At 49.4% G+C, this 16,480-nt stretch overlaps 1 protein-coding gene across 1 annotated transcript in view; it reads right to left on the bottom strand.

The window, feature by feature from the left end:
* Window positions 1–2,784: 2,784 nt before the first annotated feature.
* The window catches only part of LOC125940904 (uncharacterized), a 43,593-nt gene continuing 29,897 nt past the window's right edge, over window positions 2,785–16,480 (bottom strand). The window contains exons 4-5 of the mRNA XM_049657571.1: window positions 8,961–9,050; window positions 2,785–3,056 (exon numbers count right to left, since the gene is read on the bottom strand). Of these exons, the coding sequence (XP_049513528.1) occupies window positions 2,905–3,056; window positions 8,961–9,050 (242 nt within the window). The 3' untranslated portion in view covers window positions 2,785–2,904. The remainder of the gene's footprint in view (window positions 3,057–8,960; window positions 9,051–16,480) is intronic.

Raw genomic sequence — 16,480 nt, 5'->3', positions numbered from 1 at the left:
TGCCTGCGAATGCAACTTGAAATTGAGGACTGCAGTCCAATCTTGGCATTGCGAGCTTTCCAGTGCACTCGTCAATTTCAGTTTATGCATGTTAATTACGAAGAAATTGAGTTTTTTCGGCGACCCTGTGGTCTGTATACTTTTGCTCACGGGTGTACCTGGTATTTCCATCCTTTCGATTTCATGTCGCATTAACGTTACAAAAGATGTAATACATAAACAACCAGCTGACCAGCTTAAATTGTGCAGCAGTGATACCTAAATATTTAATTTCGTGAATATATGAGGCAACGTGAAAATGTCTAAGGCGCTGCACGCCTTACCTGCGAAAAAAAAAAACGAAGTGGTGGTTAAATTCGGCGCGGTGGTGCTGGGAACGCGGATGCGCGGTGGTTGTGGCGAAACCACACTGACCATTTTATCGATCAGCTGCAGAAAAAACTCGAGTGCATCTTGATACCGTGACTGCAGCCGTTTTTTTTTATCAAGCCTTTAACAGAACAGCACGAATAGCAAGGCTAGTTCATCCGTGTCTCCGGCTCAAAACATCGCCAACCCTTTGTAAATCAGCCGCAACAATACTAATTTATTTCACTGCACACTGCAAAGGTGCACCAAAAGAACTTTCGTGCGCTGCACGTCGTGCATTTTACTTTTATACGGTGAAAACAGCAACACGCGATAGCTGTTTTACCGCGACGCGTAGGAAAGTTTCAGGTGACGCTGCGAACCGCGCCACCTGTCGGCGGCGACATGAAGTGCGTCAAGCTCTGCCGCATTGTGAGCGCACTACAACTCTTCTAGTACACTGTACTCTACATATATGGTGATTGTAAAGGAGAAAAGAGACGCCTACTTCTGCAGCCCTTAAGCGAGCACGGCGCAGAACGCGCGTTTGTTCTCCGCCGTGCGTTCACTCCCCGTGAAAGACGCGCCCCTCGCGCCCTTTCACTCGCACATACAGCGTTCGGCGCGCGGCGACGATTTCATCTCCAAATGACGTCATACGGAACCTCACGGCGACGGCGACGGCGACGGCGACGGCGACGCCGACGGCAGAAATCTGCTTTTGAGTGTCCATATAATTGCTATCGCAATAAAAGTGGTGATGCAGTCAGCGCGTCAAGCACGTAACAAAAAAAGGGAGAGAAAATAAGATAAAAAATGTGGTTGATCCCTCTTATATAGGAATCGGTATAGAACACGAAAGTGAAACGTGTCTTCACAGAAATAGTGTAATGTTTATTGCACATTGATATATAATGTCTATCGGTGTTTTGTGGCTAAAGCGCCCTTAGGCGTTGATGCACCCACGCTGACGCCTGGTGGCACGTCTCCTCCATCACGACTACCAACGTCGATGACCATGAGCAACCGTCGTGCATATGGAAGCTGCACTACGCTGCACACGCTAGCACAACGCGAAAGACGAAGCACGTAACTGACACACTAATACAACGCGCAAGACAAAGCACGTAACTGAATCGTCACCGAGTCAAATCAGCGCGTACAGCGCGTCGTAATTGCAGCCTCCGCGATCAACTTCAGAAACATTTTCAGAGCTAATTGCGGAGGCCACGCTCCGCTGTGCTGAGTACGGTGAACGCCACCTAAGTGGCGTTGGTAGTGCTGCTTGATGCCAGCGTCCCTTCGAATGCTGGCATTGAGGCGTCGTAGTGCTGAGACCACCGAAGCGTTCACTGTCGGTGCGCGTTAGTGTCATAATGCAGTACTTCTCTTTTCTGCTCGTAGGCGGCGGCACCGCCCCGAGCAAGAGCGCGGGTACACGGAGGAGTGTTAGATATATAAGGCGCGTCTGTGTAGCTCTCTGCAAATGCGTTTGTGGCGCAATGGGTTAAACGCTCGGCGATCTATCGTCGCGGACCGAGAGGTCGTGGGTTCGATTTCCAAATTTTGCATGTTTGTGGAACTTTTTCTTCTGGTTTCTTTCTTTGTATTATGTTCTATGACGTATTTCCGTGACGGAAATACGTCAGTGAAGTCTTGGTGGACCCCGGCATAAAACACTTTCGTGTTAAAATAAGGAAAAAGGCAGCTGTGGTAAAACTGGTTGTGACAGCGTTCCGGCTCCGTTGACACGATCGCTTTGGCATTATTTTGCATCGGAAAACAGACGAGTAGACATATGCATAAGCTAGGAAAAGCAGGTAAGCAAATGCGATGCAACAGTGGAGCCCAAGAATGCGTACCCATGAGTAGACAACTCCCAGAAATTATGCAGCATTTTTTAACCCAGATCTACGAAGGTAAAAATTCAGCCAAAGAACTCTACAACGGAAGAGTCGTAACATCACCTCGCATTGTCGTGAAAAGGACTTGCTCGTGTTCCACGAGAATCTTGGGTGTAGAAAATGATCAGACAAAATCAGAAATGATTCATTACAATTTGGAACTAAATCGCTTAAGTCTAGCTCCTGTTATAATAAAAAAAAAGAACTGAAGAAGAACATTTAAAAGTGGAGCATTTATTGACAACGATGTAAGTCAGCGGACTCATTTAGGAAGATTCCACGGTGTCCGGAGACACCAAAGCTTTCTCTAAGAGTTCCATATGTTTGCTTCTTTTCGTGTTTCACGCTAATTGCACGCTGTTGGTATGGCAATGGCACGTTCCACGGGAGCACATGTTCCCCTTTTCGCCAGTGCTCTGTTTCGTACGCCGTAAACATCTGGGAAGACACAAGAAACTGCCGGTATGCGTGATTTGAAGGCTGCTTGTGTCAAGATGTTTGCTGATTGAGGCTCACACCACTGTCTGTTTTCTTCTTTTCTTTATTGGCCTCGAACTCTTTGGTTTTATTGGCTTCGAACTAAAAAAAAGTTCATTATTCTTTGTTTTAAGTTACCTTGTAGACGTTCAATCGAACGAAAGCGGTTGTACATTTATTTACCTGGCCTAAGAAGATTCGGACAATCTGAACAGTAGATAACTGTTCCTTGATGCGCGAGCTCATAGAACTTCATTTTGCAGGCTTGGGGAGGGCCGCCTTGCATAAAAGAATTTTTCACTCTCAGGTCATAATGTGTCGTTCCACCTAGAAAGAAAGAAATACACGCCATATTTCAGACATTTGTGAAGTATTTATTATGTGAACGAATTTTATGCTAATGACAATAATAACGACCTTGTGATACCGACTAAATACGATGAAATTACAGCGTTTTAGTTCCTGCAATTGAATCGAGAAATATAACTGGTCCGGTGAAGCAACCAATTAAAAACAACCTTTCGCTGCTACCGTAGGTTGTTAATCTTTTTCTGGCACATAACATCGTGCACTGTTCCCTTAAATCAGTTTATACACGGGTTTTGGGCAACTGTACTTTGCGTAAGTACAGCAATAAAATATATGAAACTAATAAATACCAACTCGCGTTATCACCACAAAAGGTTTGCTTATTGATATAAAGCATTGAAAAAAGAAATTAGGGTTTCATTACATTTACATTGCGCACGGATTAAACATATTAAATTGTGTGGGGCGAGCCTTACATTGTCGGAGAGAATACAGACAGCCCGAGCGTCGCCCGAGGATTCAGACAGCCCGAGCGTCGGCGCGGCCTTCGTGCTCCCACGACGTCTTCCTGGGATGGGACGCTCTCTCGCGACCTTTCGGCACCCGCTTCAATTTCACAGCCCTTGAGCGGTACGGACAATGACAATTTACCTATCAACACTTGATTTCAATCTGCACTTCAGCAACGCTCATGTGTTTTAGCCGCGGAGTGGTGGCTTATCAATGACCAATGTGATGAAATGCATGCGCGGGAGTATTTTGACTCTATAAACATTTGTGGTCTCCCCAAGCTGGGCTATTACAAAATAATAACACGCAGATGCAATGCTGTGCTGGAATCTTAATGATGCGAAGGTTGAGTTTGCGACGTATCAGCTGTAGCAGACGACTCGGGCGTAGCCACTTCACCTGCAGGTGCTAATGGGACTGGCAACACTACCGCATGTGCTTTGGAATTATTGTGGAGATAGAAAAATCATGCCCCACTATGATAGGAATAAGCATACTTCTTTATTTACGTAAGGAATGCTTATTTTAAACGGCCTCTGGAAACTCAAGCAAACACGACGCGGGCGACTCTCCGCGGTCAAACATGTCATTAAGTCTTGAAAACATTGTGAAGTTTTAAATAAATGTAAAAGCATCTCTTCATTAGGGCGAAAGCCTTAGGTGTCTATGTTGGCGGTGCTCTTGGTGGTGACTTGGCGGCAAGCTTTCCGCGACCTTGCAATGACCTTCGTGAAACTGTGCCTTGACGAATAATGGCCGACGCCACAAACAGTAAAAACAGGCCTAAAAGCTCGGATTGACGCCACATTTGTCAGAGAGGTTCCTGTAATCAAATTGAATTAGTGGCTTTGAAAAAAAAAAACGTTGGTAAACGTCGGTCTGGATGGGAACCTAACCCGGGCCAACGTGGTGCCCGGCGAGCACGCTTCCCTGAAGCCACGGCTACTCAACGGTTGTGGCTTACTAAAGCTGTGCCTAGTGCGTGCTTTACTGCACACGTCTCGTGGTCACACAGACGCGCTCGTGCCACTGCTCGCGCGTTTATCGTCGTCGTCTTTTCCACAGCTGGCTCCGATGCCGCCGATGATGCCAACGTTCCCACACTGCCCTCGCGCATTTATCGTCACCTTCTTCCATAGCTGGCAAGCTTGCGCCTTCAGGTTTTACAAACGTGTAACACTTGCTTAGTTTCTGCAAATGCTTTAAGCCATAGATTCACAACAACCTTTATTTCTATTCATCTGTGGCTTTGTAATCTGCAATGTTTTATTCAATAATGGCGCTGTCTATACGCAAGGAAACGGAAATGTTCATTGACAAAGCTTCGCCGTCTCGCCAAGCTTCCCACAAGTACGTAACCAACCGCTCTACCGACTGCGCCGCAATGGTGTGCCGGGTGTCTGCACGACTACTGAAGTGATGCAACATGCACCCCTGGCTGCCTCAGTCGACTCGTGGTCTCACGTTGCCGACGGCACCGCTAAGCCTCTCCTCCAAGCTGTAGTGGACGGCGTGACAACAACCGCTTCTCATCACAAAATGCTTAGCTTTGATATTGCTCGGCCTTCCCTTCATCCTAATTTACCAAACAAATAAGAATTCATCTGATATTTCCAGCGGACCGGCAGATCGCTTATCTTCGCCATTAACTGGAGACAGAATGCAGGCTCGAGCTGCGCTTACCTCCTATCGTAGTGGCCGTTCGTGCAACATATTTGAAATTGTCGTCATACTTAACCAAAGACACAAGGGGTCAATACTTAGGTGTGAAGTAAGTTGCAGGTGATGTTTCTGCCCCCGTATTTCCGGGTGTGGCCTAAGCAATCTGCTTTCGCTTTGGGCCGGCGTGGCCTTCGAGGAGCTTGGCCCGCCTGGGCGCTGATGCCACTCAGTTTCACGGTCATCCATTGGTGCGTTGACAGGACCCATTCTCTCTCCGGTAGAAAATTTCTCAAAGCGGAAAGACGTCTGTGAAACCTCTACAGTAATAAAAACGTTGTTGTGGCTGTTTCTGAGGCTGTAGTCAGAGCGTTTGATAAAGCAAACATTCTGTTGATAAACAGGCACGTGTTCAATGTACTGATACATGCACGTCGACGGCGTCTGCAACCTCAACGCACTCTTCAATGCTGACCTCGCTTTGTCCATGCGACACACCTCGCGCACCGGCCTTCCGCACTATCTCGTTCAGCCAAGGTGTAAAGTTGCAGCGACAAGCGGACCTACAGTCGCGTGAAGCCAAGCTCTGTTCCCAGGGTTCAGGCTTTACCGCCGATGACCTCAAGGCTGAGGACGTTGAAGAGCATATGGCACCCCGGCAGTTACACGCTTGTGAGTGCTGACGTACCAGTATCAGCAGTGATCTTCGGCCCTTCCTTGCAATCCCACCCCTCTCCTTCGGCGGATTGACCGTAAAGCCGGAATTACATTCAAGAAAACGCTGGTAATGGCGAGCTCCCACCGACTCTCAGTAGCACAGGCACGGCTGCCAAGTTCTTGGAACTGAAAGAGCTCAAAACTAGCTCACACGCAGCTGTTGTCCCCACCAAGTAGGTCGGCCATGAAAAACTTAGTTAAGGGCCGGAAAGGTGGCCCTTTCACGATCTTCAGACCGAATTTTTCTGGGTCGCGAGGATTAGACACCTCTGCCCTTGTTCATTGTGTCTTACTCATGCCCGATTCTGCTTTCCAATTTTCTGGCCTCTGCCACCATCAAGTGGCATCGGTTGAGGACATTCTCAACGTCTTCAACGTAGCCCGCATTCGTGGCCCCTCCCCGTAGTATGACCCAATCACCAGCCACCGCGCCTCACGTAATCTTGATAAGCCACATCTGATGTGGCACCCAGACGCACCCACAAGGCACGCAAGACTACTGAAACAAATGAGCACACCTGGTCACAAAGATTTACATGCGCGATCAATCATGTGCCATCTCCTGTCTACTACCGAATCCTTCTAACCTTGATCTGTTGGCACAGCATACGTTCCCTGTTACAGGCGCATCTGCCTCGAACCCGCAAACATCTTTTTACCCTTACGTTGTACCCTTCACAGTCTAGATACCCGGCGAAGTTTGTTCGTTCCCTTAACCTCAACAAGGATTACACATCGGCGGCCTTGTACACACTCTGAAGTGCCGTCCATGTACGCAGAATTCTCACACGTATTGCACATGTTCTCGCTTACCGCTGTTTGCGAATATATAAGAGGGAAGGTGTTAAGCACCCGTTCCCGCGTTAAGCGTCAGCGTGCCTCGGCGTCGTAACCGAGTGAACGAGCTTAAGACGAAAGATGAAAGAGCGAACGCGGAGTGCAGCGGTGAATGTAATAAGGCGAGAGCGAAGAGAACACGCGGGAGAAAGCAGCGGACGAGGTTGCAACGGAAGCATATGTAGGAAAGCAGAGGAAGCCACATTGAAGCTCCATCAGATGGCGTCCACATCCGCGCATCCGTTTCAAAGAGGATGTCATTAAATCATCATCATCGCCGCGGCAGTGGCGGCCCCGGCCCTGTGGGCACAAGAAAAAAAAAAGAACCAGAAAGCTCTACTTCACGCAGAACGTTCATTGCAAGCGTTTCCCGGTAAATGTTACGGTTGCATAAGCTACAGCTACAGTGGCCGGGAAGCAGCAACCGTGTGGCCGGTTTATATATAGCGCCGCGCGTCGTGGCTCTGCCATTCGGTGCGGTGATCAGTGCTGTTCATCAACTTATCGCGGAATCAAACACGTATCCAGCTGCGCTCAAATTTTGCATTAGGGGGCATTCTAATCGTCGGTGATTTTTTGTAGACTATTTCAACAAACTTAGGGCAAAGGGTGGGGGGAGCTTATGTGGCGATGCGAAAATCGTTCCCCACCTGGGTAATGTAGACAACGGGCAAGGCGGATATGAGACCGAAATCATTTAGCGCACCTGATCTAGCAGTCGCGATCAACTGCTGCCTGGACCATACGGAACATGTGTCCAGCTGGTTACAATAAATTGTTGCAATGGCTCCTTCTTAAGGCCGCCTCCACATCCTCCCTACCAATACTACATAATGACCCCCATGTTTACCGCGTACTATCCACAAAGTATTGCGTTAATGGTCCCAAGAAATTTTACATTGGCGAAATTTGTTATAAATGAGTAGTACATAGCACTGAGGCAAACTTGGCAAAGCCGCGGAGCTGGTAATTGTATAGTTAGCCTAACAGCGCCTAAGCAGGCGACGTGTGCACCTGCAGTTTGCCACTATGACGTGAGCCCCAGTACGCCGCATCCGTAATTTTTCAGGGCTCAGCTGGCGGCGACATGCACCCTCTAATATCGGAGGTTATTCTATGTCCGGCGTCACTTGAAGCGAGTGATAATAGCGCGTTTTCTGTCAGTTTAGACATCAAGTACGGTTTTTTTAGCAAGCTTCCCGTAACGCTTTTCGTGGCAGTTAAAGCCTCAAATTTTGCACGAAAGGTCATCTATGTCTACACTATGTTAAACTAGTGCTTATTATGCCGTTCGTTTTCTGGCAGTTGGTCTTTTCCTGCTCTTGATTCGCACTCTTCGCCACAGGTTCGTTACAAGCGTGGGTTCGTCCGCCTAAACTAGGACACTGCCCTCCCTTTATTTACGAATGCGTGTAATAACGCGAAGCGAGTGACCGCTGATATTTTTGCTATTTCTGCTGCACGAAAGAGAACCCTTGGGCTCGTTGGACGCATTGCCTTATCAGTACGGTGCCACTGAGTACTGGTCCACCTCAAACGTAGCCAAGCACACAGAAGTTGCTCGCCGCCTGACAAAAAAGGCTAAAACTCACCAGCACCATCGAAGCGACAATGACTTGAGCACTACAACATTCCGCAGGAGCGCAAGGCTTTGGCTGTAAATTTCCCACCGCTTTTCTGATCTTTCTTCTAAGCTCCTGGCCCAATGCAAAGGTCCCTACCGCGTCGTGGACTGAAAATCTCTGGTAGCTACGGGGTTCAATCTGAGTCAATCTGACGACCTTGGCCGTCTTCGCCGCGAGACCATGTGCGTCAGCTTCTCCAACCAGGTACTACAATCGCGGTGCTCAGCGTGAATGTCCCTGCCGCTCACGGTCAGAGAACTCTTTACAATGGCTAGAAGAAGAATATCTTAGAAAACAATACGTGACTACAATAATAGCCTACTGGCTGTCAGAGAAACGGCCTTGAATCAACTTTAAGACATATTTTTTGAAATAAATTCAAGATTCCGAGTTTGTTTTTCTAGGAAATTGTTATACAATTCCATATGGTAATATTGTTGCTCGAACGGTCTAACAAAAATTGCTCAAATACCCATTGTTCGCGCTAAGCATTCAGAAAAACAGCATTCTGAAAAAAAGTCTGTGGATATTGGAATTGATATATTAAATAGTGGAACACCGCACGAAAACGTACCCCCAGCTAACGACTGAACCAGAATTACACCACAGGAAGAATCGTCAGCCCTATACTTCAGGCTTTCGATGGAAATGGCTTGTGCTGCACCTGAAAAAAGAAAACGAGAGGAAGACAAAGTTTAATTTAGACCTGCATTTCAGGTTGATTTTCCTTACAGCAGGCCGATACATATGTCGCCTTAAAATGTTGCCTTCGTACCAACAACGCACAAAGTTACAAACCCGCCGCAGCGGCTCCGTGGATATGGTGTGGCGCCGCTAAGCATGAGGTCCCCGGATCAAACCCTCGCCACGATGGCCGCAGTGCGATGGAGGCGAAATGCAAAAACGCCCGTGTCCCGTTCATTAGGGGCACTTTAAAGATCTCCTGGTGTTCAAAATTAACACGGAGTCCCCCGCTAAGGCATGCATCATAATCAAATCATGGTTTGGGCACGTAAAACCCCATTATTCATTCAAAGTTACAAGCCTGAAAAAGTTTTGAAGTGACATAAAGAATACCACGCCATATATTTTAGGGCAATGTCTTAAAAAGAGAAAGAGATATTAGAAGATCGTCTCCAATAAAACGTCCTTTTCCATGTCTAAAGAACGGGAATTTTTCATGGCAAATATCCACTCCATCTTTTAGCCCACACGCACTCCTGTCTTCTCGTTACTTTCGCGACTATCATTAAGAACTGACGACACAACATAATGCAAATGAAGGATTGTATGCTTGAGCGCTCTCACTTAACATAAAAATTATTTGCGCAAATATCCTATGTACTCAGCATATATAGGCAATTTTGCGCGTACATTTCTCAGTTTCATTGAAATAGCTCATTATCTTTCTAGCCAGCCATTTGTACAAATTTACCTCGTGGATTTGAGGTTGTTGTTTTGCTATGCACGCACATGCGTGCATGTATAGGGTGTGTTTGATTGGACTGTTCACATAATTGTTATAGCGAAGCTGCCAGTGCGACCGGAAGTGATCTTAACATTGCACATGGGTTTTTCTGAGAACTCAAATATGCAGCAAGTTTAAATTTGGAGGAAACAGAGGAATGTTTTGGGTGACGTGCGGGCACAGATAAAAGTGTTTGTTTATAACTCCTCAACATTAGTTTATTGCCTGTTTAGAAGTCTTATAGGAAAAGTGGCCCAGTGCTCTGGCAGAACCAAACACATCAAGAACTTTGTATCTCAAGATCATGGCGGGCATGATATGGGTGATGAGTTCGAATAGTCTAAATAAACTACGAACTTTATATTCCTAAGCATCTTATGGGTGATAAGCATCCATAACATGTTTACGAATATGAAGTTCATACTTTATTTAGAACCTTCGAATATATGTGCTAAATGCTTGTTTCGTTCGTTTTTACTGGCTCATAGAAATCACGTACTTTGTTTGCCCGATGTACTGGGAGAAGTAAACATGGCACATTGAATAAATGAAAGGAAGTAATGTTTTGTCATATAAGATTTTTGGGAAGCCTTCGCGCTTTTAAATCACGCCTAGTAGTCCTTTTCAGGTGTGCTTACATCCAATGGAAAGTGCAAGCAATGAAAAGATGCAACAAACAAACAAATTAAAACACTAATTAAGTAATCACACTACAACTACTGCAAAAGACACCACATAAAAATGATACATAAAGTTTAGCGGCGTAAGTAGACTAATGACAGGGCGCAGATCGTCGATGCGATCGGCAAGCACGCCTAGGCCTCTCTTCGGGTCTCCTAGGGTGACCTGCACCTGTGCTAAGCCTTGATGCAACTGCTGCACGCTCGTAGTGAGCGTGGCCAACATGCCCTTCATCTCATTCGTTTGCGAAACTGATTCTTCCTTACTGGAAACTGCCCTGCGCTTGGGGGCATCAACCGAGTCACTGACCGGAACCGGTACTTCGATGGCGGCCGGGCCGACGCTTTGACCAAATCACTCTGACTGATGACCAATTGCTTAATCTCCGTCATTTCGCTAGCAATCTTTCTCACCATTTCTTTGCAGTCCGCGTTTTCCTTCTGAAGGCGCGCCATCTCAGCGTCCCTAGCTTGCTCTGGGATCGGGTTGCGTGGGCCCCGTGAGGGTCCCGCTTCACCGCTGCCACTAACCCTATCGGCCCAGGATAGGGTCGACTTCCTCTTCATCTGCTGGCCGACGCTGGAACCGGACCGGGCCCTTGAGACAGAGCGGCTCCTGGAGAAGCGCCTGGATCTGCCCCTGGATCCGAATCTTCCCCTGGACCTGGATCTCCCCCTGGAGGGGGACCTGGAACACCCGGGGGTAACCGGCGGAGAGGAGTTCCTGGATCTGGAGCTTCCGCGAACCCCGGAGCGACCGGCGATCTCCGGGAGCTGTCGCTCGCCCTTGGCGAAGGCCCGAGACTTGCTTCTATTGGCTCGGGATCGCTCCTCGCGCCTGCTTCTGACGAGGTACGGCCTCTGGTACCTCTGCTTGCACTCCTTGGCGGCGGTGAATTGCCGGCCACCGCACAGCCGGCACATCGGGCTAGCACTTGTTTTGTTCGTCGGAGTTGGCACCTAATTCTTTACACACGGCTTCGTCTGGAGAGGGGCAGACGTCTGCTCGATGCCCGAGGTGGCCACAGGCGTAGCACACCTCCACTTGCTTTCGATATAAGGTACACTTGATGAGCGTACCGCCGTACGAGACGTAGTTTGGCACCTTGTAGCCGTCGAAGACCACAACCACGGTGCCCGTGCTCTTGATTCGTTTGGCCCCCAAGACCAGCGGGTTCTTCGAGTTAACGATCTTGCGGTCGAACTGCTTCGGGCCGTCACCCGGTGCGTTGCCGAGGATGACGCCCGTGCACGTGGAGTGGGGCGCCGCTTCGTACGCGTTGACGTCGTGCTGCTGACCCCCAACGGCGATGCACTTGACCCTGACGTCTTGGGTCGCGTTCTCTCTGCTGGGGGTACTGACGACCATGATGTTTTGTTGAAAATTCGGGCACATCGTGTCCGAGTCCAGCTTCGCCGGGTCGATGCCGGCCGCGTTACATATGGCCTCGGCCACAACTATCGTGCCCACATTGCTGATGTTCAGACCTCCCATCGGCCTGACGATGATCTTCGCGTCTTCTTTGGGCAGCGGAGGCATCCTTCCACCCCGAATAATCTTGGCTTTAGTCCTGCCACAGTTTCGACGACCCTTGGCGGCCAAGTTGTCGTTTGGCTTAGCGTCGGTTGAAATGCCACCAACTCGCTCAACGGGCGGCGATTTGGCTCCGGAGCACCTTACAGCAACTGTTTGCCATCCGGCATCCTTGGAAAACCCTTCGGGAGTCAGAAGCTCCCCTTCCACTTCAGTTTCCATGACTGCACAGTCTTAGAGTGTCCGCACAGGCGAGAAAAGAGGCGGGCGTCTCAGCTGCACCTCGCCGCGCTAGCCCAAACGCGGTTATGGTTAGCTTTGCAGTGGCGTGGTCCGGGCGAAAAAGGGCGATAAAATCGCAAAACTCCACCCACCTCCAAAAATTGGGTATCGACGTGATCGTCACAACTTTACGTGTCCGTAGGCATCAAAATCGTGGAACTAGGCACAAATTAAATCACCTAAATGGTTGCAGAAGCGGGAGCCGGTCTTCACACGTCCGCGCTCCCCGCCGCTCACGAGCGTCCCCGTCCCGTGACATGACCCGCGGCCGCTGAAGCACCATCACGGTGCTTGCTGTGGTGTGGGCGAGCGGTAGGGTTTAAGGAGGGATACGTGGACAACGTCTGTAGGGGGCCAGATGAAGGGAGAGCAAGACGCGAGAGGGCCAATCTCGTAAGTGAGGTTGGTTACACGCCTTAAGACACGGTAGGGTCCGGAGGTCCGAAAAAGCAATTTTTCGGAGAGTCAAACACGCCGAGTCGGAGTCCATAGAAGCACAAGGGCACCCGGAGTGTAGATAACGTCGCGTAATCTAGGAAGGCGATGGCGAGCTATTTGGCGTGCCTCGTCAGCTTTGGAAATGGCATCGCGGGCGTACTGAGTGGGGAAATGGATGGCATCGGGGATGATAGTGACAAAAGGTAACTTTTTCTCGCTGCCAAACAGAAGATGAAAGGGTGAAAAACCAGCGGTATCATGACGGGCAGAATTGTGCGCAAACGTAACGAAGGGCAACGCAACGTCCCAGTCTTGATTGTCAGAAGAGACATACATAGAAAGCATGTCCGTTAGCGTCCGGTTGAAACGTTCGGTCAAGCCGTAGGTTTGCGGGTGGTAAGCCGTCGTAAATTTGTGTTTTGTCGCGCATGAGCGAAGCAATTCATCGATAACTCTGGAGAGAAAGTAGTGGCCACGCTCAGTGAGGAGTTGACAAGGGGCTCCGTGATGCAAGATGATATCGTGGAGCAGGAAGTCAGCGACGTCCGTAACACAACTGGTAAGGAGGTCGCTTGTAAATGCATATCGGGTGTGGTCCGTAGCAACGGCAATCCATCTGTTTCCAGAAGTAGAGGCAGGGAATGAACCGAGGAAGTCAAGGCCGACTCGGAAAAAGGGTCAGATGGGACGTCAAGGTGCTGAAGGAGGCCAGCACGAGGCATTCGTGGATTCTGTCGGCATTGGCACGGCTCGCTAGCAGCAACGTAGTGACGTATGGAGCAGTAAAGACCGGGCCAGAAGAAGCGACGCCGAACAGGGTCGTAGATCTGGGAAACTCAAAGGTCACCAGCGGTCGGGGCGTCATGGAGGTGGCCGAGAACGCTCAATCGCAGATGCGTAGGAATGACGAGCAACAGCTCGCATCCCTCCGGAAGGACGTTGTAGCGATATAATGTGCCCTCTTTAAGCACGAAGAGGCGAAGAGACAGATCGGGTGCTGCGGCATCCAGCTTCTGAATAAACTCACGTAAGATGGGATCACGCAGCTGTTCATCCCGGATGTGGCTTAAAGTGGAGAGCGAGAGTATACAGGCATCCGTGTCATCGGATGCTTCCCATTTCGTCAGTGTCATTGTGCAATCGGCCATACTTATAATAAACAGAGTAGCTGTACTCTTGGAGCCGCAGTGCCCAGCGCCCAAGACGCCCTGTGCGATCTTTAAGAGACGAAAGCCAGCAATGTGCGTGGTGATCTGTAGTGACGGTGAAATGCCGGCCATGTAAGTAGGGGCGGAATTTGCCCATGGCCCAAACGAGAGCAAGACACTCCCGTTCTGTGATGGAGTAGTTCTGTTCGGCTGCGGAAAGGAGACGGCTGGCACAGGAGACACATAGGATACATAGAAGACACGGGCATGCCCATTCTGATACAGGACCAAAACAGCGCCGATTCTGTGGCAACTGGCATCGGTAAGGAGTTCTGTTGGAGCGAGCAGTCGAAATGAGCCAGGACAGGTGGTGTAGTGAGCGATGTGATCAGGGTAGAGAAGGCGGCCGCCTGGCCAGCTCCCCAATAAAACAAGACACCTTTCTTCAGTAAATTTGTGAGAGGGTGTGCGATTTCCGCGAAATCCTTGACAAAACGACGGAAGTAGGAGTATAGGGCCAGAAAGCTACGAACTTCCTTTGTGCAAGTTGGAACGGGGAACTGCTGCACAGCTCGAACTTTGTCAGGGTCGGGGCGAACACCGGTTGAGTCGACGAGATGACCCAGCATAATAAGTTGCTTACGTACGAAGTGGCACTTAGATGAATTAAGTTGCAGACCGGCTTTGGGAAACACAGATAGAGGAAAATTGGTCGAGATGCGTTTCAAGTGTCGCAGAAAATACAATGACGGCATCAAGATAACACAGGCAAATAGACCATTAAAACCATTTAAGAGAATGTCGATTATGCGTTCGAAGTTGGCCGGGCGTTGCATAAGCCGAAGGGCATTACTTTAAACTGATAAAGGCCGTCAGGGGTAACAAAAGCGATCTTCTCACGGTCAATGTCATCGACGGCTATGTCCCAGTACCCTGACTGAAGGTCGATTGCAGAAAGATACTTGGTGCCATGAAGGCAATTCAGGGCGTCATCTGTGCGGGGGAGCGGGTACACGTCTTTTTTCGTGATCTTGTTAAGATGCCGGTAGTCTACGCAAAATATCCAACTGTCGTCTTTCTTTTTAACCAGAACCACAGGAGAAGCCCAAGGTCTGCAGGAAGGCTCGATTATATCTTTGGTGAGCATCTTGTCGACCTCCTTTTGACTGATGTGGCGCTCAGCTGGAGATACTCGGAATGGTCGTCGGTGGGCATCGCGAGTGTTTATGCGGTGCTTGACAGCGCAGGTTTGATCCAGAGGACGGTCACAAAGGTCAAAGACGTCGCGATAAGAGGAGATGAGGCGAAGGAGATCGTCAGCTTAGTGGGGCGAATGGTCTGGAGCGATAATTTTGTTCAGGTCGGTAGGATACAAATCTCGTGAAGCAGACGGGATATCGGCGGTACATGAGCGAGCAACATCAGGTGGAGACAAGGCCGAGATAATGTACTCGTAGGAGGGCGTCAGTATAACTGGGAAAATGCCCTTCGGGAGCACTTGTGAGCACAGTCCGAAATTCACCGCAGGAAGACAACATTGTCCCGTAAACGTATAAGAGCATGGGAATAGTCCCGTGACAATATTTATGACACTATAAGAGCGTCCGCGTCAGAAGCCTGCCACAGCGTCAGGGTACATAGCTCCTACTGTTCTAGATAACACTCTAGACGTGTCAGCATCATACCCTCCATCACTTTTCCTAGGTCAGTAGCGAGAGCAGTGGGACGATAAGACGCCACATCTAGGGGTTATTTGCCTGGTTTGAGCATAGGCACCAGGCAGCTGGACTTCCATGCAACAGGAACCTCTCCTTCACGCCATGAATTGTTGTACACGTCGAGAAGAGCATGCCTGGCTGTTTGACCAAGGTTGCCAAGAGCGGTGTAAGTCACGCCGTCAGGCCCAGACGATGAGGAACGTCTCCACGCTGCCAATGAATCTTTCAAATCCTCGATGGAAAACAGATTGTCCATACGGGATTGCCGCGAGATGGGAACGTCAAGGGGATCATGTGCAGCGAACGAGGGTGGTTGACCAGTGTTGTAACTGCAGTAGACAACATACGGTTTGTCACGCGCCAGAGTTGAATGTGAGAACAACGCTGGGAAGATAGTCGGAGGACAGTACCAACGCGCTGCTGGGCGCTGGTAATTACCCCGAAACGGAGCTTCCCTCGTGAAGGAAGAAGCGCCACAAAGGGAAGAGAGAGTTGACGCTCCGGAGGAGGCGGAGACAACGCGAACGGCTCATGGACGTTTCCCGGAAGAAAGCCGCCGACAATGGGTGCCTGCCTTACCGATAAGCAGCGTAGTAAAACAGTTCGGAGTAAAAGATTTCTTCTCCGATTGCCGCGGCCACACATTGCCCCCACATTTGCGCCCGCTGGAACTTTGCGGGGTCGTCCACCAATAGTCGGCCTGGGAGAGTTGATCGTGCTTATTGATTGCCTGTCCTCCTGGTAGGTTGTGACCTGTGTGTGATTGGCTACCGCCTGGATGAAGAGTTTTGAACAGGGGTGTCACAAAACGATGCGAAGAAAAACC

The sequence above is a fragment of the Dermacentor silvarum genome, chromosome 10 (genome assembly GCF_013339745.2).
Source record: "Dermacentor silvarum isolate Dsil-2018 chromosome 10, BIME_Dsil_1.4, whole genome shotgun sequence".
NCBI lineage: Eukaryota > Metazoa > Arthropoda > Arachnida > Ixodida > Ixodidae > Dermacentor > Dermacentor silvarum.
Note: the sequence above shows the minus strand (reverse complement) of the source record. Positions and strands in the feature narration are given on the sequence as shown.